The 25,373-nt window shown below is 43.6% G+C and overlaps 1 protein-coding gene across 4 annotated transcripts in view; it reads right to left on the reverse strand.

Moving 5' to 3' along the window:
- The window catches only part of LOC116357801 (casein kinase I-like), a 42,757-nt gene extending 25,217 nt beyond the window's left edge, over window positions 1–17,540 (reverse strand). The window contains exons 1-3 of one of the 4 annotated variants that reach the window (XM_031806951.1): window positions 17,468–17,540; window positions 12,552–13,376; window positions 3,999–4,068 (exon numbers count right to left, since the gene is read on the reverse strand). In XM_031806951.1, the coding sequence (XP_031662811.1) occupies window positions 3,999–4,068; window positions 12,552–12,788 (307 nt within the window). In that variant the 5' untranslated portion in view covers window positions 12,789–13,376; window positions 17,468–17,540. Of the gene's footprint in view, window positions 1–3,998; window positions 4,069–12,551; window positions 13,377–16,743; window positions 16,983–17,305; window positions 17,443–17,467 lie in introns of those variants that run through there. The other 3 variants (XM_031806950.1, XM_031806953.1, XM_031806952.1) reach the window with 3 other exon arrangements.
- Window positions 17,541–25,373: the final 7,833 nt, after the last annotated feature.

The following is a 25,373-nucleotide window of genomic DNA, read 5'->3' on the forward strand; positions in this document are numbered from 1 at the left end:
AGTCAGACCACCTGTGGACTGCAGCTCTGACAGTCAGTCAGACAACCTGTAGACTGCAGCTCTGTCAGTCAGACCACCTTCAGACTGCAGCTCTGACAGTCAGTCAGACCACCTGTAGACTGCAGCTCTGACAGTCAGTCAGACCACCTGTAGACTGCAGCTCTAACAGTCAGTCAGTCCACCTTAAGACTGCAGCTCTAAAAGTCAGTCAGACCACCTTTAGACTGCAGCTCTAACAGTCAGTCAGTCAGACCACCTTTAGACTGCGGCTCTAACAGTCAGACCACCTTTAGACTGCAGCTCTGACAGACCACCTTTAGACTGCAGCTCTGACAGTCAGTCAGACCACCTGTGGACTGCAGCTCTGACAGTCAGTCAGACAACCTTTAGACTGCAGCTCTGTCAGTCAGTCGGATCACCTTTAGACTGCAGCTCTGACAGACCACCTTTAGACTGCAGCTCTGACAGTCAGTCAGACCACCTGTGGACTGCAGCTCTGTCAGTCAGCCAGACCACCTGTAGACTGCAGCTCTGACAGTCAGACCACCTGTAGACTGCAGCTCTGACAGTCAGACCACCTGTAGACTGCAGCTCTGACAGTCAGTCAGACCACCTGTAGACTGCAGCTCTAACAGTCAGACCACCTTTAGACTGCAGCTCTAACAGTCAGTCAGACACCTATTCCTTTTACAATACAGGACTAAAGGGCTGGTGTTCCTGGGCTGATCCAGCCAGCCTGGTTCATTATGATGATAGAAATACAGTCTATATGATGTCCCTGCTGGTGATTCTCTGATCCATCTCTACACAGACGACACCATTCTGTATACATCTGGCCCTTCTTTGGGCACTGTGTTAACTAACCTCCAGACGAGCTTCAATGCCATACAACACTCCTTCCTGCTTTTATATGCTAGTAAATCTAAGTGCTTGCTTTTCAACCGATCGCTGCCCGCAACCGCCCGGCCGACTAGCATCACTACTCTGGATGGTTCTTGACTTAGAATATTTGGACAATTACAAATACCTAGGTGTCTGGTTAGACTGTAAACTCTCCTTCCAGACTCACATTAAGCATCTCCAATCCACAATTAAATCTAGAATTGGCTTCCTATTTAGCAACAAAGCATCCTTCACTCATGCTGCCAAACATACCCTCGCAAAACTGACCATCCTACCAATCCTCGCCGATGTCATTTACAAAATAGCCTCCAACACTCTACTCAGCAAATTGGATGCAGTCTATGACAGTGCCATCCGTTTTGTCACCAAAGTCCCATATACTACCCTCCACTGTGACCTGTACGCTCTCGCTGGCTGGTCCTCGCTTCATACTCGTCGCCAAACCCACTGCCTCCAGGTCATCTACAAGTCTCTGCTAGGTAAGCCCACCTTATCTCAACTCACTGGTCACCATAGCAACACCCACCTGTAGCACGCGCTCCAGCGGGTATATTTCACTGGTCATCCCCAAAGCTAACATCTCCTTTGGCCGCCTTTCCTTCAAGTTCTTTGCTACCAATGACTGGAACGAATTGCAAAAATCACTGAAGCTGGAGACTCATATCTCCCTCACTAGCTTTAAGCACCAGCTGTCAGAGGAGCTTACAGATCACTGCACCTGTACATAGCCCATCTGTAAATAGCACACCCAACTACCTCATCCCAATATTGTTATTTACCCTCTTGCTCTTTTGCACCCAAGTATCTCTACTTGCACATCATCATCTGCACATCTATCAATCCAGTATTAATTGCTCAATTGTAATTATTTTGCCACAATGGCTTATTTATTGCCTTACCTCCCTTCTCTCACCTCATTTGCACACACTGTATATAGACTTTTCTATTGCGTTATTGACTTTACATTTGTTTATCCCATGTGTGACTCTGTAATTTTTGATGCACTGCTTTGCTTTATCTTGGTTTGGGTCGCAGTTGTAAATGAGAACTTGTTCTCAACTGGCCGACCTGGTTAAATAAAGGAGTTCTCAACTGGCCGACCTGGTTAAATAAAGGTGTTCTCAACTGGCCGACCTGGTTAAATAAAGGTGTTCTCAACTGGCCGACCTGGTTAAATAAAGGTGTTCTCAACTGGCCGACCTGGTTAAATAAAGGTGTTCTCAACTGGCCGACCTGGTTAAATAAAGGTGTTCTCAACTGGCCGACCTGGTTAAATAAAGGTGTTCTCAACTGGCCGACCTGGTTAAATAAAGGTGTTCTCAACTGGCCGACCTGGTTAAATAAAGGTGTTCTCAACTGGCCTACCTGGTTAAATAAAGGTGTTCTCAACTGGCCTACCTGGTTAAATAAAGGTGTTCTCAACTGGCCTACCTGGTTAAATAAAGGTGTTCTCAACTAGCCGACCTGGTTAAATAAAGGTGTTCTCAACTAGCCTACCTGGTTAAATAAAGGTGTTCTCAACTGGCCGACCTGGTTAAATAAAGGTGTTCTCAACTGGCCGACCTGGTTAAATAAAGGTGTTCTCAACTGGCCGACCTGGTTAAATAAAGGTGTTCTCAACTAGCCTACCTGGTTAAATAAAGGTGTTCTCAACTAGCCTACCTGGTTAAATAAAGGTGTTCTCAACTAGCCTACCTGGTTAAATAAAGGTGTTCTCAACTAGCCTACCTGGTTAAATAAAGGTGTTCTCAACTGGCCTACCTGGTTAAATAAAGGTGTTCTCAACTGGCCTACCTGGTTAAATAAAGGTGTTCTCAACTGGCCGACCTGGTTAAATAAAGGTGTTCTCAACTAGCCTACCTGGTTAAATAAAGGTGTTCTCAACTAGCCTACCTGGTTAAATAAAGGTGTTCTCAACTAGCCTACCCGGTTAAATAAAGGTGTTCTCAACTGGCCTACCTGGTTAAATAAAGGTGTTCTCAACTAGCCTACCTGGTTAAATAAAGTGTTCTCAACTAGCCTACCTGGTTAAATAAAGTGTTCTCAACTGGCCTACCTGGTTAAATAAAGGTGTTCTCAACTGGCCTACCTGGTTAAATAAAGGTGTTCTCAACTAGCCTACCTGGTTAAATAAAGGTGTTCTCAACTAGCCTACCTGGTTAAATAAAGGTGTTCTCAACTGGCCGACCTGGTTAAATAAAGGTGATCTCAACTGGCCGACCTGGTTAAATAAAGGTGTTCTCAACTAGCCTACCTGGTTAAATAAAGGTGTTCTCAACTGGCCGACCTGGTTAAATAAAGGTGTTCTCAACTGGCCGACCTGGTTAAATAAAGGTGTTCTCAACTGGCCTACCTGGTTAAATAAAGGTGTTCTCAACTGGCCTACCTGGTTAAATAAAGGTGTTCTCAACTGGCCTACCTGGTTAAATAAAGGTGTTCTCAACTAGCCTACCTGGTTAAATAAAGGTGTTCTCAACTGGCCTCCCTGGTTAAATAAAGGTGTTCTCAACTGGCCTACCTGGTTAAATAAAGGTGTTCTCAACTAGCCTACCTGGTTAAATAAAGGTGTTCTCAACTGGCCGACCTGGTTAAATAAAGGTGTTCTCAACTGGCCGACCTGGTTAAATAAAGGTGTTCTCAACTGGCCGACCTGGTTAAATAAAGGTGTTCTCAACTAGCCTACCTGGTTAAATAAAGGAGAAATAAAAATACATTTTAAAACAAACTGCCATGGCAACAGATGACAACCAGAGGAAAACAACAAGACCATCTATTGATGTGTCCCAAATCTCACCCAATAAGGCTCTGGTCTAAAGTAGTGCACTACATAAGGAATAGGGCTCTGGTCTAAAGTAGTGCACTACATAAGGAATAGGGTTCTGGTCTAAAGTAGTGCACTACATAAGGAATAGGGCTCTGGTCTAAAGTAGTGCACTACATAAGGAATAGGGCTCTGTTCTATAGTAGTGCACTACATAAGGAATAGGGCTCTGGTCTATAGTAGTGCACTATATAGGGAATAGTGTGTCATTTCAGATGCATCCTAGGATTCAATAACATATTCTTACAACCTTCTATTGTCATAATTCACTGACCTGAACTCCCCAGCTGTTTATAGAACCTGTACTCCAGGTGGAGCTGTGGGGCCCGGGACTTGATGGGCTCCTGGAAATGAGAAAAAGGGGGTTTAGAGGATAAGTTTAACCACACAGGATGTTCTGAACAGCTAGCAGAGAGTCGACAGGGAGCATCATTAGGTCTACGTACAGCTAGCAGAGAGTCGACAGGGAGCATCTTTAGGTCTACGTACAGCTAGCAGGGAGCATCTTTAGGTCTACGTACAGCTAGCAGGGAGCATCTTTAGGTCTACGTACAGCTAGCAGAGAGCATCTTTAGGTCTACGTACAGCTAGCAGAGAGCATCTTTAGGTCTACGTACAGCTAGCAGAGAGCATCTTTAGGTCTACGTACAGCTAGCAGGGAGCATCTTTAGGTCTACGTACAGCTAGCAGAGAGCATCTTTAGGTGTACGTACAGCTAGCAGAGAGTCAACAGGGAGCATCTTTAGGTCTACGTACAGCTAGCAGAAAGTCGACAGGGAGCATCTTTAGGTCTACGTACAGCTAGCAAAGAGTCGACAGGGAGCATCTTTAGGTCTACGTACAGCTAGCAGAGAGTCGACAGGGAGCATCTTTAGGTCTACGTACAGCTAGCAGAGAGTCGACAGGGAGCATCTTTAGGTCTACGTACAGCTAGCAGAGAGCATCTTTAGGTCTATGTACAGCTAGCAGAGAGTCGACAGGGAGCATCTTTAGGTCTACGTACATGTAGTAGTATCAGGGGTTGGGCGATTTTACGATGGCATCATCTATCGCCGATGGTGAATCACGATGTCACAAAGGATGGTTTAGCATACCGTAAAACGTAAATTAAACACTGAGTCTCAAATAGCAGAATGTCCCTTTAAAATAGGCGGGCAACGACACACATTTCAGCAAACAAACGCCTGTTTTAACCAAATGCTGGTTAAATGTCTAAATGAATAGCTTACGAGGTTTAATGTTTGATTTGTTACATTACTCAGTAATGACTTGAAAACAAATATGGCAATCATCCATTTTTGTTGCCAGAAAGAAAATTCTAAGCCATCTAGCTGGATCTCTAAGCTGGAGCTGTCTGAGCCGACCTCTCTCTCGGCGTCGGTGTGCGTCATGCATGTCTATGGTGTACTGTGTATGCGACCTGAGCCACTTTGGTTCTGAAATCACCATCACACACGAAAGAAATCAAGATAAACTTTACATTTTGTTTGCAGATTGTTTGAGCTCATAATATAACAATGTTTATAGTTGACAAAATAGCTATGATAGATATATATCAATGTTTATAGTTGACAAAATAGCTATGATAGATATATATCAATGTTTATAGTTGACAAAATAGCTATGATAGATATATATCAATGTTTATAGTTGACAAAATAGCTATGATTGATATATATCAATGTTTATAGTTGACAAAATAGCTATGATAGATATATCAATGTTTATAGTTGACAAAATAGCTATGATAGATATATATCAATGTTTATAGTTGACAAAATAGCTATGATAGATAGATCAATGTTTATAGTTGACAAAATAGCTATGATAGATATATATCAATGTTTATAGTTGACAAAATAGCTATGATAGATATATATATAACAATGTTTATAGTTGACAAAATAGCTATGATAGATATATCAATGTTTATAGTTGACAAAATAGCTATGATAGATATATATATAACAATGTTTATAGTTGACAAAATAGCTATGATAGATAGATCAATGTTTATAGTTGACAAAATAGCTATGATAGATATATATATATCAATGTTTATACTTGACAAAATAGCTATGATAGATATATATCAATGTTTATAGTTGACAAAATAGCTATGATAGATATATATCAATGTTTATAGTTGACAAAATAGCTATGATTGATATATATCAATGTTTATAGTTGACAAAATAGCTATGATAGATATATCAATGTTTATAGTTGACAAAATAGCTATGATAGATATATATCAATGTTTATAGTTGACAAAATAGCTATGATAGATAGATCAATGTTTATAGTTGACAAAATAGCTATGATAGATATATATCAATGTTTATAGTTGACAAAATAGCTATGATAGATATATATATAACAATGTTTATAGTTGACAAAATAGCTATGATAGATATATCAATGTTTATAGTTGACAAAATAGCTATGATAGATATATATATAACAATGTTTATAGTTGACAAAATAGCTATGATAGATAGATCAATGTTTATAGTTGACAAAATAGCTATGATAGATATATATATATCAATGTTTATACTTGACAAAATAGCTATGATAGATATATATATATATATATATATATATATATATATATATATATATATATATATATATATATATATATATATAGCACAACTGTGGATTTCACACCTTTACACCTCAAAGTCAAAAAGGTTTTGACCACTTGGAAGTTAATGAGCTGATTTTCTCCTCCCGCCGTGACCATGCAGTACGCCTCGTGAAAGTGCAATGATCAACCCAGTACATCTAAAACAAAACAAATCGCAATATACACTGATTGTATTAATTAAAGCAAAACTATTGCCAACGGTAAACCTGAACAAGTTACTAAATAAATAAAGCCTGAAGAAAATGAGAACGAAAATAACCTAAATTAGTGCAAATCTCAAGTTAGACAGAATCTTTTATATCCTACAAGTCCCTCAAACTCCACTCTTGACCTCTTAGTCAGTTCCAGTGTTGTCACACTTCCCCTCTAATCTGGGACTGATTTAGACCTGGGACACCAGGTGGGTGATTCCCCTCTAATCAGGGACTGATTTAAACCTGGGACAACAGATCAACACCACTCCTGTCTCTACCAGCTCCTGTCTCGTACAACAGATCAACCTGTCTCTCCCAGGTCCTGTCTCGTACAACAGATCAACCTGTCTCTCCCAGGTCCTGTCTCGTACAACAGATCAACCTGTCTCTCCCAGGTCCTGTCTCGTACAACAGATCAACCTGTCTCTCCCAGGTCCTGTCTCGTACAACAAATCAACCCCCCTCCTGCCTCTCCCAGGTCCTGTCTCGTACAACAGATCAACCCGTACAGTGCGCCCTTGAGCAAGGCACTGAACCCTAATTTTCTCCAGGGGTTCCATACTATAGCTGACCCTGTGACACAACACACTTCACTCCACTTATCTGTAGTGTGAGAAAACATTTTTCATATGACCCCTTGACCCGCCCTGGCCCTGGCCCCTTGACCCGCCCTGGCCCCTTGACCCGCCCTGGCCCCTTGACCCGCCCTGGCCACGACCCGTTGACCCGCCCTGGCCCCGACCCGCCCTGGCTCCGACCCGCCCTGCCCCCCACTCTCGCATTCACAAACCCATGTTAAGTAATGGGTATTAAGGCACTGGAAGCTGTAATGCATGCATGTTCTTTTTCATAATGAATTATATAACTATAATCTGTTTGAGGTAAATCCAACCCTCAGATCACACTCATGAGAGAGAGAACAGATAGAGAGCTAGAGATGAGTCAGAACTATTCCTAAAAACAGTCCCTCAAAATCGTTTTTCCGATTAATAATTTCTTTATTTCATTATTAATTTATGAACAAAATCAATTTCAATCACGGTGTACCTCATTCTCAATATAGGCTAGGTGCAGTAGGTCAGATTGTCATCACCTGCCCTGGACCAATAGCTGACAGGCCCTGTCAATACTTCATTTAAACTAAGAATATTTATCATTGTTGGTTTCCAGATAGATGTAGTGACTTACGAGGTAGAGTTTAACTAGAAAATGTCATGTAGCTTGACGACATGAACAATGAAAGACGACACAACTCTACGAGGATCTAGCACAGACGACCCCGTCTGACCTGGCCCACGGGGCCACAGACGACCCCGCCTGACCTGGCCCACAGTCAGAATAATGGTACATTATTTATGGAGCAGGGTGATATTTGAGGCAGACACGCTCTGGGGACATACTGAAGGAAGCTCTGGGGCCACACTGAAGGAAGCTCTGGGGCCACACTGAAGGAAGCTCTGGGGCCACACTGAAGGAAGCTCTGGGGCCACACTGAAGGAAGCTCTGGGGCCACACTGAAGGAAGCTCTGGGGCCACACTGAAGGAAGCTCTGGGGCCACACTGAAGGAAGCTCTGGGGCCACACTGAAGGAAGCTCTGGGGCCACACTGAATGAAGCTCTGGGGCCACACTGAATGAAGCTCTGGGGCCATACTGAAGGAAGCTCTGGGGCCACACTGAAGGAAGCTCTGGGGCCACACTGAATGAAGCTCTGGGGCCACACTGAATGAAGCTCTGGGGCCACACTGAATGAAGCTCTGGGGCCACACTGAATGAAGCTCTGGGGCCACACTGAATGAAGCTCTGGGGCCACACTGAATGAAGCTCTGGGGCCACACTGAATGAAGCTCTGGGGCCATACTGAAGGAAGCTCCGGGGCCATACTGAAGGAAGCTCCGGGGCCATACTGAAGGAAGCTCCGGGGCCATACTGAAGGAAGCTCCGGGGCCATACTGAAGGAAGCTCTGGGGCCATACTGAAGGAAGCTCTGGGGCCATACTGAAGGAAGCTCTGGGGCCATACTGAAGGAAGTGTTGTATAATAACAAGCAGGGATTATTAGAGCTAGATGACATAATGGCGGATTAGATGATTAATCTAATGACATCGGTCAGTCAGTACATGCTGCTGGAATATGAACCAGAGCGTTACTCATCTGGGAAGCATTACCAGTGAAACAAAAAGTTGAATCACAGTCTAAGGTAGGACCTGTGTACCACTTTTAAAATTTAACTTGTAAGATTTAATGGAGGGGAACAATATGTTCTGACGTGCAATCGCAAAGGTTCCAACCTCACTATTCACTAAGTAATAAAACCGTGTGTGTGTGTGTGTGTATATATACAGACATATTTTCCTACCTCATCACGACCAGAATGTGCCGACAGGACGCCAGAATGTGCCGACAGGACGCCAGAATGTGCCGACAGGACGCCAGAATGTGCCAACAGGACGCCAGAATGTGCCGACAGGACGCCAGAATGTGCCGACAGGACGCCAGAATGTGCCGACAAGACACCAGAATGTCCCGACAGGACACCAGAATGTCCCGACAAGACACCAGAATGTCCCGACAAGACACCAGAATGTCCCGACAAGACGCCAGAATGTCCCGACAAGACGCCAGAATGTCCCGACAAGACGCCAGAATGTCCCGACAAGACGCCAGAATGTCCCGACAAGACACCAGAATGTCCCGACAAGACACCAGAATGTCCCGACAAGACACCAGAATGTCCCGACAAGACACCAGAATGTCCCGACAAGACACCAGAATGTCCCGACAAGACACCAGAATGTCCTGACAAGTCAGGAAAACAAACATTTTGAAAAGTCAGGATCTTTTCAATGCTATTTCAGGCTTCATTTTAGGAACACGTGTGTGTTAGTCGGTAATGGCTTTTGGCCGTTAAAATTAATCAACCGATCAATAAATTTGGCACCAGCCAGGAGAAGGCGGGGAAAATAAATCATTGCAAAATGCATTTTAGCCTATTCATTGACGTAAATAGACATTTTGTTTAACATCAGTCTATGGATACATTTGCATAATTTTGTGTCACAGCTCTTTCCTGTCAGACAGCAGTTTTATAAACCCAATCATTGTACAACAATTCTAATGTTAACAATTGTTTTATGGGCCACGATTAGAAACAACTGTTTACAGCTAACTGATAATTGAAGCACCTTCCCCATTCAAATCTGGTTCAGGTCAACCTACCAGGGTGTTTACAAGCACTACAGGAACAATATCATCCACATGTATTGATCACATTTTTACTAATACTGTAGAACTTGGTTCTAAAGCTGTATCCGTACCCATCGGATGCAGTGATCACAACATAGTGGCTATATCCAGGAAAGACAAAGTTCCAAAAGTTGGGCCTAAAATAGTGTATAACAGATCATACAAAAGATTTTGCTGTGACTCTTCTGTGGATGATGTTAAAAACATTTGTTGGGCCTCCCGGGTGGTGCAGTGGTCTAGGGCACTGCATCACAGCGCCAACTGTGCCACCAGAGTCTGGGTTGCTGTCGCAGCCGGCCGCGACCGGGAGGCTCTCGACCTTCGCCTCTCCCGAGCCCGTACGGGAGTTGTAGCGATGAGACAAGATAGTAACTACTAACAATTGGATACCACGAAATTGGGGAGAAAAAGGGGGTAAAATTCAACAACAAAAAAGGGCGTTCCTCACCATCTTAAATAAGCATGCCCCGTTCAAAAAAATTGAGAACCAGGAACAGATATAGCCCCTGTTTCACACCAGACCTGACTGCTCTTGACCAGCACAAAAACATCCTGTGGCGTACTGCATTAGCATCGAATATCCCCCGTGATATGCCACTTTTCAGGGAATTTAGGAAAGTAAAGGCTAGCTTTCTCTTTCTCAAACAGAAATTTGCATCCTGTAGCAAACTCCAAAAAGTTCTGGGATACTGTAAAGTCCATGGAGAATAAGAGCACCTGCCACTGCACTGAGGCTAGTAAACAATGTCACCACCGATAAATCTACGATAATCGAGAATTTCAATAAGCATTTTTTTTCTACAGCTGGCCATGCTTTCCACCTGGCTACCCCGATGCACCCCCCACAGCAACTTGCCCAAGCCTCCCCACTTCTCCTTCACCCAAATCCAGATAGCTGATGTTCTGAAAGAGCTGCAAAATATGAACCACTACAAATCAGCTGGGCTAGACAATCTGGACCCTCTCTTTCTAAATTTATCTGCCGCAATTTTTGCAACCCCTATTACCAGTCTGTTCCAACCTCTTGTATTGTAGGAGATCCCTAAAGATTGTAAAGCTGCCGCGGTCATCCCCCTCTTCAAAGGGGGAGACACTCTAGACCCAAACTGTTACAGACCTATATCTATCCTACCCTGCCTTTCTAAGTTCTTCGAAAGCCAAGTGAACAAACAGATCACCGACCATTTCGAATCCCACCGTACCTTCTCCACTGCAATCTGGTTTCCGAGCTGGTCATGGGTGCACCTCAGCCACGCTCAAGGTCCTAAACAATATCATAACCTCCATCGATAAGAGACAATACTGTGCAGCTGTATTCATTGACCTGGCCAAGGCTTTTGACTCTGTCAATCACCACATTCTTATCGGCAGAATAAACAGCCTTGGTTTCTCAAATGACTGCCTCGCCTGGTTCACCAACTACTTCTCAGACATAGTTCAATGTGTCAAATCGGATGGCCCTATTGTCCGGACCTCTGGCAGTCTCTATGGGGGTGCCACAGGGTTCAATTCTCAGGCCGACTCTTTTCTCTGTATACATCAATGACGTCGCTCTTGCTGCTGGTGATTCTCTGATCTACCTCTACACAGACAACACCATTCTGTATTCTTCTGGCAATTCTTTGGACACTGTTAACTAACCTCCAGACAAGCTTCAATGTGATACACCTCTCCTTCCAACTGCTCTTAAATGCAAGTAAAACTAAATGCATGCTCTTCAACCAATCACAGCCAGTCACTATTCTGGACGGTTCTGACTTAGAATATGTGGACAATTACAAATACATAGGTGTCTGGTTAGACTGTAAACTCTCCTTCCAGACTCACATTAAGCATCTCCAATCCAAAGTTAAATCTAGAATTGGCTTCCTATTTCGCACAAAGCCTCCTTCACTCATGCTGCCAAATATACCCTCGTAAAACTGACTATCCTACCGATTCTTGACTTCGGCGATGTCATTTACAAAATAGCCTCCAACACTCTACTCAGCAAATTGGATGCAGTCTATCACCGTGCCATCCGTTTTGTCACCAAAGCCCCATATACTACCCACCACTGCGACCTGTATGCTCTCATTGGCTGGCCCTTGCTACATATTTGACACCAAACCCACTGGCTCCAGGTCATCTATAAGTCTTTGCTAGGTAAAGCCCCGCCTTATCTCAGCTCACTGGTCACCATAGCAGCACCCACACGTAGCACGCGCTCCAGCAGGTTTTTCTCTCTGGTTACTGATCTTCCCAATTTCGTTTGCAATTAGCATTAGTTAGCATATTTCTAACAAATTCACTATTACTTGTTTCATTTTATTACCCAAATGGCTTTATTTATTTTATTTTGGTGCCCACTTCTGTACGAAACTGTAATAGATTAAATCCCGGAGTGAGAGAAGGACGGTATGAACATACCACCACACGGGATTTTACTGTTTGTTACTCGTCTTGTTGGCTGAGGAAAAGTACACGTGGACATTTATTCTAACATGGGCAAAGTGTGAGGTAAGGACACACGTCATTGCCAACTGAACTTGCATGTTCTGTTCATATCAATTACCATAATCTAAAAAGTGATTTCTGAGCACCACGGGTAGACACCCTAAATCAGGTTACGCAGTCATGCATATGGGTCCAGGAAATTTCTGAAATGTCCAGGAAATTAAAATGCTGCCGGTCAAATGTCCGACGTCACATGGGCCTAATAGAAACCCTGGCGTGTGTGTATCTGTTAGTCTCACCAGTTTGATGGCCACATATTCATTAGTGTACAGGTTCTTCCCAAGGCGAAGCTCTCCAAAGTTCCCACAGCCGATCTTCTTCCCAACCCGGAAGTTAGGGCCCACCATGAGCACCCCGGAGTTGCTCCCCGAGCTGCGACTGCTATGCCCCGACCGGCTCCCTCCAGACTTTGACATCCTCTTCCCTTCCTCTGCCTCCCCCTTTCCTCCTCCTCCTCCTCTCTTGTCAAAGTCCATAAGTTTGTGGTACCCTGGTCTCTCCACGATCACTCCACTGCCATGCAGTCCTCAGAGCCGCCAAAACATCCACCAGACCGGCAGGGAGGCGTGGAGGGGAACAGAGCACCTCACACTGGGCAGGGGGAAGTCCTGAAAGTGTGTCTGCATATCATTTACATTTAGCCTATGGACCTCAACGGTTGAGCTGATAACTACTAATTAAGCCAGCAATAGTGAGAGTAAAGATCTGGTGAACTGATCCGGATCGGGCAGCCGTCTTCACGGTCTCTCCGCTCCTGGTGGTCTGGATTTGGGAATCTCACCCTCTCTTCTCCAATCACCAGCAACAAAGCTGTATCTCAACCCAGGACTGGACTCACAGAACAAAGTAGACTATTCTAGCTAAAGGTAGGAAGATGCTCCTGGCTGTGTGGTTGATGTGTGGTTGATGTGGGCGTCGTCCTCCAGCACCCACTCCTGGTGAGGTTGTGAATGCGCAGTCATTCCCAGCGGTCTGATAGACCTGGTGGAGAGGTGGTCTGGGAACTCTGATTGGACCAGGACAGACAGGCTAACAAAGCAGCTCTACCTCTCACTGAAGAACACCTGGGGAAAGAGACAACGAGACAGAACGTTAACCAACCATTTCAAATCTGGGGATACTGAATTAATCTACGGGTTGGCATGCACACATAAAAGGCTAAGAATGCTATAGTAAAAGGATAACAATGCTATAACTCTAGGCTAACAATGCTATAATTTTTCAACCATGTGACAACATAGTTCTAGTAAATAAATGCATTATTGGTTTAGTTTTCTTGGTGAATGAACTTTCAGAAGAAGGGTATTCATTTGTTATCCTAAGTACCGTGTTGTCCTCAGGAATCATTCCAGGAAGGAACTTCTTGTGAAACTAAACGATAAACTACATTTGCTGATAACTACAATAACAAAGAGTGCTGTGTTAATCCAGGCTAACAAACCCACATTCATCTGAATCAGGCCTAACTTCTACCACATCCAGTCAACAGGCATGGCTACTTCCTCAATCTGCCCCTATTCCCTACGAGCCCTGGTCTAAAGTAGTGCACTATGTAGGGGATAGTGTGACATAGGTCTCTGGTCTAATGTGGGAAACCTCCCTCCCACGACAGAGCTGTCTTCCAGATATAGGCCCTACACACAGACATGTGATTTCTACTAACTGTTGTCTGAGCACAAGCTTGAACTAAACCCAGCAACTAGAGAGTCTGAGTCAGGTGAACAAATGACCAAAGAACAGAAATAGGTCTAGTTGTCTCTTAATAATACCAAGCACAGCAGTAAAATACCAATGCCAACACAAACCTTTCACTGGGAAGTAAAAAAACAACAACACAGCAAAACTTTAACCAAAATCTACATTTTCCTGATTGGTTAGCTAATTATTTTCAAGAAGAAGTCGAAAGACCCCAGAGCATCTAAAGTCTGATCTTTAGAAACGAGAGCCCATCCTGCAGTTACACCTGTATCAATTTCACAGTGGTGGACAGAGAGGAACAAGGCCTCCATATAACCTCTTGACAGACAGAGAGGAACAAGGCCTCCATATAACCTCTTGACAGACAGAGAGGAACAAGGCCTCCATATAACCTCTTGACAGACAGAGAGGAACAAGGCCTCCATATAACCTCTTGACAGACAGAGAGGAACAAGGCCTCCATATAACCTCTTGACAGACAGAGAGGAACAAGGCCTCCATATAACCTCTTGACAGACAGAGAGGAACAAGGCCTTCATTTAACCTCGACAGACAGACAGAGAGGAACAAAGCCATCATATAACCTCTGACAGAGAGGAACAAGGACTCCATATAACCTCTTGCTTCTGACATAATACATCTGATCGGTTGAGACGGATTGAGTAGCAGGGTTGGAGTCAATTCCATTTCAATTCCAGGCAATTAAGGAAGTACACTGAAATTCCTGTTCAGTAGGAACATTTGAAATTGGGTTAACTTTCTGAATTGACTGGAATTGAAATGGAATTGACCCTAACCCTGCAGAGTAGAATCATCACAACACCACAGTATGACTCAAATGCAGACCTTCCTCCATGTGCAGCGGATTTCTGTGGTGTGCAGCAAAGCCACTAATTGTGCCATCCACATCCAGCCGAGTAAGCCTTACTCTAGAGAAGTATGGGGTTACTTCATATACCACATTTCAGACTGTTTAGGACCCCTAGGGCTGGGAAGACACCAGTATCGTGATACTCATGAGTATAGTGGCAAGGAAACAAAACACGAAGCGGTATTAACTTCGTTGGGAAAACAGCCCTAATGTTGGAAACAAACATAATTATGTTGGCATCCAGAATCACATTTATTTCCCAAGCTATCACACCCAATATTTTACATACAGCGGTTTTCAAAAGGACCATAAAGTTCATTTTTTGCCATGGGGGGGGGGGGGGGGGGGGGGGGGGTAGTGTTTCACTGGTATGTCACAGCCCTACATGACTCTGTTGGTTTCACATCAGAATAAACAAGAGCACTGCCAGGGGAATCCACCGTCTGCATTAAGCCTCTAAATGTAATATCTATGTGGTTTATGAATAAGACTGCGTAGTAATCAGACTTCAGTGCTACTGCCAGTGGGGTATCAGCCAAAATAAGGCTTTAGACAAGAGAGTGGCATGGGCAAAGGCTGGGGAGCAGACTGGGGAGCAGACTGGGGAGCAGACTGGGGAGCAGACTGGGGAGCAGACTGGGGAGTAGACTGGGGAGTAGACTGGGGAGTAGACTGGGGAGCAGACTGGGGAGCAGACTGGGGAGCAGACTGGGGAGCAGACTGGGGAGCAGACTGGGGAGCAGACTGGGGAGCAGACTGGGGAGCAGACTGGGGAGTAGACTGGGGAGTAGACTGGGGAGTAGACTGGGGAGTAGACTGGGGAGCAGACTGGGGAGCAGACTCAGTTCTTGCTAAAACATTGTGATATGTTTACAAGCCTACCTACAGTCTAGCTACCTACAGCTTTGAAACTACAGTAGCTAGTTTGAAAGTATGAATATACTAACACAGACAGCAACCAAACAAGTAACTATTAAGCTCAATACTACCTAGATTAGCTTGATTATCAGTATGCATCTAGGTAGCTGGAAAACACTCTTACTGTAACGGTTTTGGTCATAATAGGCGAGTTAGCAATCGACTTATGTCCAAGATAACTAACTAGCACCTGGCTAGCCTAGTTAGTCAAAATTATCGTGTGATCTGTGCGTGTCTGCATTACCGATACACCATTGTATTAACAAGTTATTAAAACCTGACTTGATTTCTTTTTTTTTATTACCCAGGTAATGTATCGTTTAGGGCTGTGTTTACACAGCTTCAACAAGCTAACCACGGCTAGATAAACTAGCTAGGCCTGAAAACACTTCACCTGCTCTGCTAGTTACATATTGTTATGTTACCTAACGACAGCCAGCTAAGTTAGCAAGCTGCCTTCCCGTCCTGGCATTGTTGTCGTAGTTGACAATGGATTATATAACAGCTATAACGTTACAATTATAAAAAGCAAAAATATATGATTTAGCTAGGGGGTTTTGGCAAAGAATGTTAACGTTAGGTTTAGCAGTAACTGGTTGTCGCGGCTAAAGTTAGTTAGCCACCAAGCTAAAGTTAGTTAGCCACCAAGCTAAAGTTAGTTAGCCACCAAGCTAAAGTTAGTTAGCCACCAAGCTAAAGTTAGTTAGCCACCAAGCTAAAGTTAGTTAGCCACCAAGCTAAAGTTAGTTAGCCACCAAGCTAAAGTTAGTTAGCCACCAAGCTAAAGTTAGCTATGAAAAGGCAGATTCATTTCTACTCACTCACTGTATACTCTCTGTATATAGACTTTTTGTTTTCTTTTGTTCTACTGTATTATTGACTATGTTTTGTTTACTCCATGTGTAACTCTGTGTTGTTGTATGTGTCGAATTGCTACGCTTTACCTTGACCAGGTCGCAGTTGTTCTCAACTAGCCTACCTGGTTAAATAAAGGTGAAATAAATCACCTTTTGGTTAACTAAATGTTATCAAGACGTTGCTACGTCCAAACCAAGTAACGTTAACTTAGTTAGCCAGTGACCTGCAATGGGATGTCTAGTTAGTTAACCAACCTATCAAAAAAATGCAATTACAGTAATATGTACATTTGTCTTTTGCTAACTAGCCTAGCCTGCGGTAGATAATCACAAGAGTCAGGAAGTTAGCTGGAACTAGTAGGTGATTTGTTGTCGCTGTGGCCCCAGAGAGACAACTTTTATACGGTGAATTTTTCGACGGTAAATTAAAACAATGAAAAAGGTGTAAAAACATTTAAAAAATACATTTTATGTTTAAAATGAGCAACAACATGAATATTTCCCCCAAGTACATAAAAATAAAATTATAATAATACCACGGCAACTCCTTAATCCGTAACTTTACCGTAGAGAACGATTTGCACATTTCCTTCAACACATCAACATATTTTTGGGGGGCAAAAACAAACGAAGAGACTAAATCGTTTACCTTCTCCTGTTCTGTTTTGTTTTAAGACACGGAAAATTCCAAATGTATAGTTTATGTGATTTTCTTCTATTTTTACTCCTCTCTCTCTCCCTCCTTGCCTGCCGTCTCTTTGGCTAAGCCTCGCCACTGCCGGTAAAAAAAGAAGAAGGCAACAAACCGTACAGGACATTTTGCTGCAGCGCCGCTGTTCATCACCGGTCCAACGTGGTGCCACAATAAGGATTAGCCACAAAATAGTGGCATTTGCGGTTCGTCTTCAAAATAAAAGTCTCACATTGAAACTGATCTACACAGATACTGTACAAAAATGGTGGAATAATGTCATATTTGGACTAGATAATGCTAAACCAGGTTGGAATGTTGTGTTATATAGCGAAAACATAAATTACATAATTAAATAATTTGACAATAAACAATACAAAAAATGTATAATTCCACTTTGGCTGTATTAAACTGCATAATTGTATTGGGGGGTTTTCATATCTTCACTGTAGAGCCTAGCCTATGGAGTCTGTACACATGAAATGTGGTATCAGCCTACTCAGTGACACCCACAGAACACAACTATTAGGAGAATGTTCCATCAACAGCCTACACAGAACAGGGTTCCCATGTTCTCAGGATGTAAAGATATTACTGTTCTAGACACGTTTCTGTGTATCAGTTGTCAAGACGTCGCCTGATGGTCCCAAAGAAATGTTCCCAAAGTGGGTCTCAAACCCAAGCCACGAGCACCAATGATAAATGCCTTAATCACTGTCCCAATGGGGGATATCTTTAGGGCATGTGCTTATTGAGCCAGTATAGTTAGGCCCAGTCCTGAATAACCCCTAACCCCTCCTCCCCAGTATAGTTAGGCCCTGTCCAGAATAAACCCCTAACCCCTCCTCGCTGGGCATTGTGTCGATCAGGAACAACGTGATAGGTGTGAGGAGCGTCATTAAAACAGGTTATATGCCCCACGAACATTAGACAACTATACAGAAAACCCTTAAATTGCTGAAATAACTTAATAAAATCAATGATGAGAGAATAGTCAGATGAATTGATACCTGACACGGACATGGCAGCGTAGCAGGAAGATCGGACATGCACAATAAAATCATGTATGTCAAATATTTAAATTGAAAGCACTATGTTAAAAAGCACTGTGTTTGTGTGTATCCCTAACCCTGCCAACAGACAAAGAACTACGAATGGATCAGTGGTTCACCAATCAGAACCTTGATTGTCTCAGCAACAGTAACAAGACGTGATGTGTCAATTATTCTTCAAGCAACGTTCCCATGAAAAACATCAATATGGTATATATTTGGAGAACGTGGGTAGCGTTGGCATGGAGGAGGAGCGTGTGGGAGTCGAGCCGGAGCGCTGGATGATCCGTTCAAACGCCAACACCCTTGACGACACAGCGCCACGCCGGGGAATGTTCCCCCCTGCCTCGTCCCCCTCCCCATCAGTTTCATTGATCCCCACCTTTTCAAACAGGTTCTGTGTATGTTTGGTGGAATGTTGATGGAATATTCTCTTATTTTGAGGGTGAAAGGGAAAATTTCACTATTGTGGCTAATTCTATTGTGGCTTCTCACAGATTTAATAAACTAGCAATTCATTTTTTTATATATATATTTTTTCATATTTATTTTACCTTTATTTAAACCAGGTAGGCAAGTTGAGAACAAGTTCTCATTTACAATTGCGACCTGGCCAAGAATAAAGCAAACAGTTCGACACTTACAACAACACAGAGTTACACATGGAGTAAAACAAACATACAGTCAATAATACAGTAGAAAAATAAGTCTATATACAATGTGAGCAAATTAGGTGAGATAAGGGAGGTAAAGGCAACAACAACAAAAAACATGGTGGCGAAGTTAATACAATATAGCAAGTAAAACACTGGAATGCTATCCTAACTTGGTTTGGGGAATAGTTAGTCATAAACTCACTGGGGAAAACCAGCAGCTGAGGAAGTGGATATTTCATGACTATTCACGTTTGAACCTGATATGCAGCCTACTGCATGATAGGCTTCTCTAGGCCACTATACACCAGCCCTATGTGCTTTATAAGTGAAGAATTGATTGTAAGAGGGTGTGAACTGTTGGTCAGTGCTATCGAACCATCGGCTAGTATATCACGAGAGCTCCTCAGACTTGTTTGTCCTATAGGGGTGTGAAGTCTCAAACCCTGTAGGTAGTTTCCACACTGCCCTTCTGTGTCTGAAGGGACTCAGTGCACACATGAAACTGTGAACAGACAGCTGGACATCACAGGAGGCTACTGGGGAGAGAACGGCTCATAATAATGCCCGGCAACGGAGCAAATGGAATGGCATCAAACACTTAGAAACCTTGTGTGTTGATGTATTTGACACGACTAATTCCGCTCCAGCCATTAACACAAGCCTGTCCTCCCCAATTAAGGTAACACTCCTGTGGTGGATAGACAGTATATTACCAGCAGGACTGAGTAGAGCTGTGATGATAAACCAGAAATGACCGACCAAACCAACCACCTATCATGGACATTTTGCTGATATTGTTCATTACGATAAATAACCTATAGTGCCCTACTAGAGATATGTGATGTTTGAAATAACATAGGTTTGTTAATGTGACAATTGATGGCTACAACATTCAAAGTAGTAGTAGTAGTAGTTTAAATTGTAATAAAAATGTAATAAATTAATACTGTGATGTAAATGAATGTTATAAATGTATCTTTCTATTTATCGTTATCATGATCATTTAGTACATTGATCGTGATATGGATTGTGGTCCATATCATCCAGCTGTACACTCTGGCAATAACAAAAAACAACGTATTCAAAGGGTTCTCCTATGGGGACAGCCAAAGAACCCTTTTTGGTTCTAGAGAGCACCTTTTCTTCTAGGAATGTAGGACTGACAGTATGTTCCTGATCTTGTGGAAAGCCTTTGTTCTGGTCAAAGTCAGGGGTACGTCTGAGCCAACTGTTTTCCTTTAGTCTTTCTCTGGGTAATTCTCTCTGTTTGTTCCTAATGGATTAGTACAGAGCATTTAACTTTGTCCGTTTCATTTATAACATGTTGTTGCTTTATAAGAAGTGTTTGTTTCTGTGGAACCATTTTTGGCTATGTTACACTCATTAAAAAGGCCAGACATGCCCGGGCAGTGGTGGAAAGATGGCCATGTATTCCTGAATGCTAGCTCCAGCCTACCCAACATCACCTTCTCTCTGTGAGTGGAGCTGGGGAGAAGGACAGTGGGAATTACACCTATATATGATAAAATGGGACGCCGTTTGGGTCTTTGCGTGCGTCAAAACAAAGATACACGTCAAAAAACACTATTTGACGTGTCAAATAAGCTTGTTGACCAATCAGGACCTGAATATACTGCACGTCACATAATAATTTAACGCGTTCGTGATTTTTTTTCCCCGTAGTTATTACATATTGATTACACTATCACTCGTATTTCATGTCTCAACGATTCATCGATACGTATGCTATAATGCTGGTAAAGTTGTCTCTAGCACATACAGTGCTGGTCATAATAAAAAGCTAGCTAGCTCATGGATGTAAAACAATGTTCATCTCCAAAAACATAGCAAAACGACATCATCTGTTTCAGTATAACTAGCTAACTATATAGCTAGGTGTCATCATCTAAAACAACCCTAATTTATAAGACAATTCGTATTTGATTAATGGTGGTCGGACCCATCTATGTGAAGCTAGCCACAATAAGGATTAGCCACAATATTGGACTAGGGGCGGCAGCGTAGCCTAGTGGTTAGAGCGTTGGACTAGTAACCGGAAGGTTGCGAGTTCAAACCCCCGAGCTGACAAGGTACAAATCTGTCGTTCTGCCCCTGAACAGGCAGTTAACCCACTGTTCCCAGGCCGTCATTGAAAATAAGAATATGTTCTTAACTGACTTGCCTGGTTAAATAAAGGTAAAATAAAAAAAATAAAAAATTAAAAATATTGGACTAGCGGTTAGCCTTCAAAATAAAAGTTTGACAGTGACGCAAATGAATACAAATAGTATAAATATGCCATAATTGAATATATCATGCTAAACGGGGTTGGAATGTTATATAAAATCAACAAAACACAATCATTTGTTAATTTCACAAAAATCTGTTGAAATCACACTGTGATTTTACTTTAGAATTGCATTGGAGGCATCCTTATTTCACTGTACAGCCTTATCTATGGATTGTGGATCAATGACATGGGGTATCAGTCTACTCAGTGACACCCAGAGAATAGTAGCATCGTAGCTCTTATTGTGGGACTCTGAAACAACTGTGAATTGAGCCACATTTATTGTCAACCTATGTGTATTGAACACTATTCCAGAGGAAAAACAATACTGTGTGGATGTTTTGGAGTCTGATAACTCTGAGGAGGACATTGGGAGAAAATAAATCTTTGGTATTGAGTAGACTGATACCCCATTTAATTGATCCCCAATCCTTAGGTAAAGCTGTACAGAGCAATATGAATGTCAATACACACAATAGGCTGACTGGGGAGGTGATTTGACACAGTCACAGTCCCGCAATAAGAGCTCCAACGCTAATATTTGCATAAACACTTCACAGTAGTGTTCTGTGGGTGTCACCGACTAGACTGATACCCCATTTCATTGCCTCACATTCCAACCTTGTTTAACATTATCTAGTCTAAATATGGCATGATTCCACCAATTGTAACCTTCTGCATCACATTCAAATATGTACTTTTATTTTGAAGGCAACTCGCATCCTTATTGTGGCTAGCTTCACAACACAGGCTGCTTATAGCTTTGGGCAACAGCTATTTATTTTCTTGAACTGAAGTTCAGTTTCAATAGGCGAACAACAAGTGTTTACCTAGCTAATACTTACTCACAAGGATTCCTAAATAATTGCTAAGAATAATGGAAATGACTGCAAGTTTTTACTTTTCAGGCTGGTTGTATTGGTGCTAGCTAGGTATGCAAGAGAAAGCTAGCTAGCTACCTCAGAAGTTCTGGTCCAACACAATATTCTACAATTAAACTTTGTTATTTGACGTGTCAAATTAAAAGCTTATTTAACGTGTCAAATAGTGTTATTTCACGCATATCTTTTTTTGACACTCAAAAACCCAAAAGGCCTATAGGACAGCCACCTCAGTGGTGGGAGGTAAGATATTCAACATGCAACAGGTGGTTCAGTGAATTTAGGCCTACATGATGAGTAACATTGTCAGAAAGTATTGTGATAGCTCCCTGAGCTAATGCCCAGGCTTCAGCTCAGTGGGTTAATACAGACTTTTAGCAGACACTTATCCAAAGGAAGTTACAGTCATACACTTCGTTGGTGGTTGTGTGGTACCGGGAATCTAACCCACAAGCCTGACTATGCAAGCGCCATGCTCTACCAACTGAGTCATACAGGACCACAGGTTTAAACCCAGTCAGTCATACCTCTACCCAAACATACTTTCTTCTTTTGGTAAGATGTTTCTTTTTCAAAAAAACATTACAGAACCTTCACATACAAACGACAGCTAACAGCCCACACAAACATCCACAACATCACCCCTACACAGACCCACCTGCTCACCCCCCTCCCTACACAGACCCACCTGCTCCCCCCCCCCCCCTACACAGACCCACCTGCTCACCCCCCCCCTACACAGACCCACCTGCTCACCCCCCCCCCCCTACACAGACCCACCTGCTCACCCCCCCCCCCCCCTAAACAGACCCACCTGCTCACCCCCCCTACACAGACCCACCTGCTCACCCCCCCTACACAGACCCACCTGCTCACCCCCCCTACACAGACCCACCTGCTCACCCCCCCCTACACAGACCCACCTGCTCACCCCACCCCCCCCCTACACAGACCCACCTGCTCACCCCCCCCCCCCTACACAGACCCACCTGCTCACCCCCCCCCCCTAAACAGACCCACCTGCTCACCCCCCCTACACAGACCCACCTGCTCACCCCCCCTACACAGACCCACCTGCTCACCCCCCCCTACACAGACCCACCTGCTCACCCCACCCCCCCTACACAGACCCACCTGCTCACCCCACCCCCCCCTACACAGACCCACCTGCTCACCCCCCCCCTACACAGACCCACCTGCTCACCCCCACCCCCCCCTACACAGACCCACCTGCTCACCCCCCCCTACACAGACCCACCTGCTCACCCCCCCTACACAGACCCACCTGCTCACCCCCACCCCCCCTACACAGACCCACCTGCTCACCCCCCCCCCTACACAGACCCACCTGCTCACCCCCCCCCTACACAGACCCAGCTGCTCACCCCCCCCCTACACAGACCCACCTGCTCACCCCACCCCCCCTACACAGAGCCACCTGCCCACCCCACCCCCCCCTACACAGACCCACCTGCTCACCCCCCCCTACACAGACCCACCTGCTCACCCCCCCCCCCCCCCTACACAGACCCACCTGCTCACCCCCCCCCCCCTACACAGACCCACCTGCTCACCCCCACCCCCCCTACACAGACCCTCCTGCTCACCCCCCCCCCCCTACACAGACCCACCTGCTCACCCCCCCCCCCTACACAGACCCACCTGCTCACCCCCCCCCCCCTACACAGACCCACCTGCTCACCCCCCCCCCTACACAGACCCACCTGCTGAGTACATTTCCGCTAACTGTCCTTTTGTTAGTTATGTTCCAACATTCCCTCCATCTTGTGCCATTCTCCATTCTTTTTAAATCTTGGTTCTAAGAGTTTGTATCATGTTCTAAGAGGATGTCAGTTGGGATATGCTCTCTGCTAAGTTTTGTATATCATACCTATGTCACGCCTGTTCACGCTCCCCCTCCCTGGTGCTCAAGGGGGCCAGGTTGACCGTCATTACGCACACCTGTCACCGTCGTTGCGCGCATCAGCGCTTCATTTGGACCCAGTAGATTCCATCACTTTATTGATTACCTCCCCTATATCTGTCTGTTCCTCAGTTTGATCCCTGTGTCATCATTATTGTTGTTATGTTTCCCCTGTCTAGATGCTGTCCTTGCTTGTTTCATGTTGGTTATTTATTAAATGTTCACTCCCTGTACTTGCTTCTCGTCTCCCAGCGTCTCTCCTCACAATCTCTCATATGAATATCCTTCCAATAGTTAATATTATTTTCTAAGAGATTGTCAGTTGGATATGCTCTCTGCTAGATTTTATATATCTTACCTATCATATGAATGCAGATCCTTCAAAAGGATTCCATCAACATTTCCTGATGTCCAAAAGATTTCAAATCGAAATTTCACAATATTAAACTGTTGAAACATACTTTCCAATGTGTCTAAATATAACGTTTTTATTTTGTTTAAAAGCCTGGCATGTGTGAGTGTGTGAGGCTCGGGGTCCCGAGCCATGGTGAGACGTTCCTTCCCATCCACATGGTTCAACTCTTCTAGATATATTACAGCTCTGTCTTAAAACATGATTCCAGATGGCCTTGCTTCTAGATATATTACAGCTCTGACTTAAAACATGATTCCAGATGGCCTTGCTTCTAGATATATTACAGCTCTGACTTAAAACATGATTCCAGATGGCCTTGCTTCTAGATATATTACAGCTCTGACTTAAAACATGATTCCAGGGCCTTGCTTCTAGATATATTACAGCTCTGACTTAAAACATGATTCCAGATGGCCTTGCTTCTAGATATATTACAGCTCTGACTTAAAACATGATTCCAGATGGCCTTGCTTCTAGATATATTACAGCTCTGACTTAAAACATGATTCCAGATGGCCTTGCTTCTAGATATATTACAGCTCTGACTTAAAACATGATTCCAGATGACCTTGCTTCTAGATATATTATTTCACTGGATGTTGTACAACATTGTTAGGCCTATTTTAAATACAAACTGTGAAAAGTATGGGAAGTATCAGTTATCATTTTTCAAGTGTTGGTGATTTTAGTTTAAAAATTGACAAAAGATGTGTGTATTTGATGTGTGTATTTGTGTATATTATTAACTTACCATTTATTACATGATGAACTATTCTGTCTGATTCATTCCTCAACATGTAGTCTACTG

Source organism: Oncorhynchus kisutch, linkage group LG27, assembly GCF_002021735.2.
Source record: "Oncorhynchus kisutch isolate 150728-3 linkage group LG27, Okis_V2, whole genome shotgun sequence".
Lineage (NCBI taxonomy): Eukaryota > Metazoa > Chordata > Actinopteri > Salmoniformes > Salmonidae > Oncorhynchus > Oncorhynchus kisutch.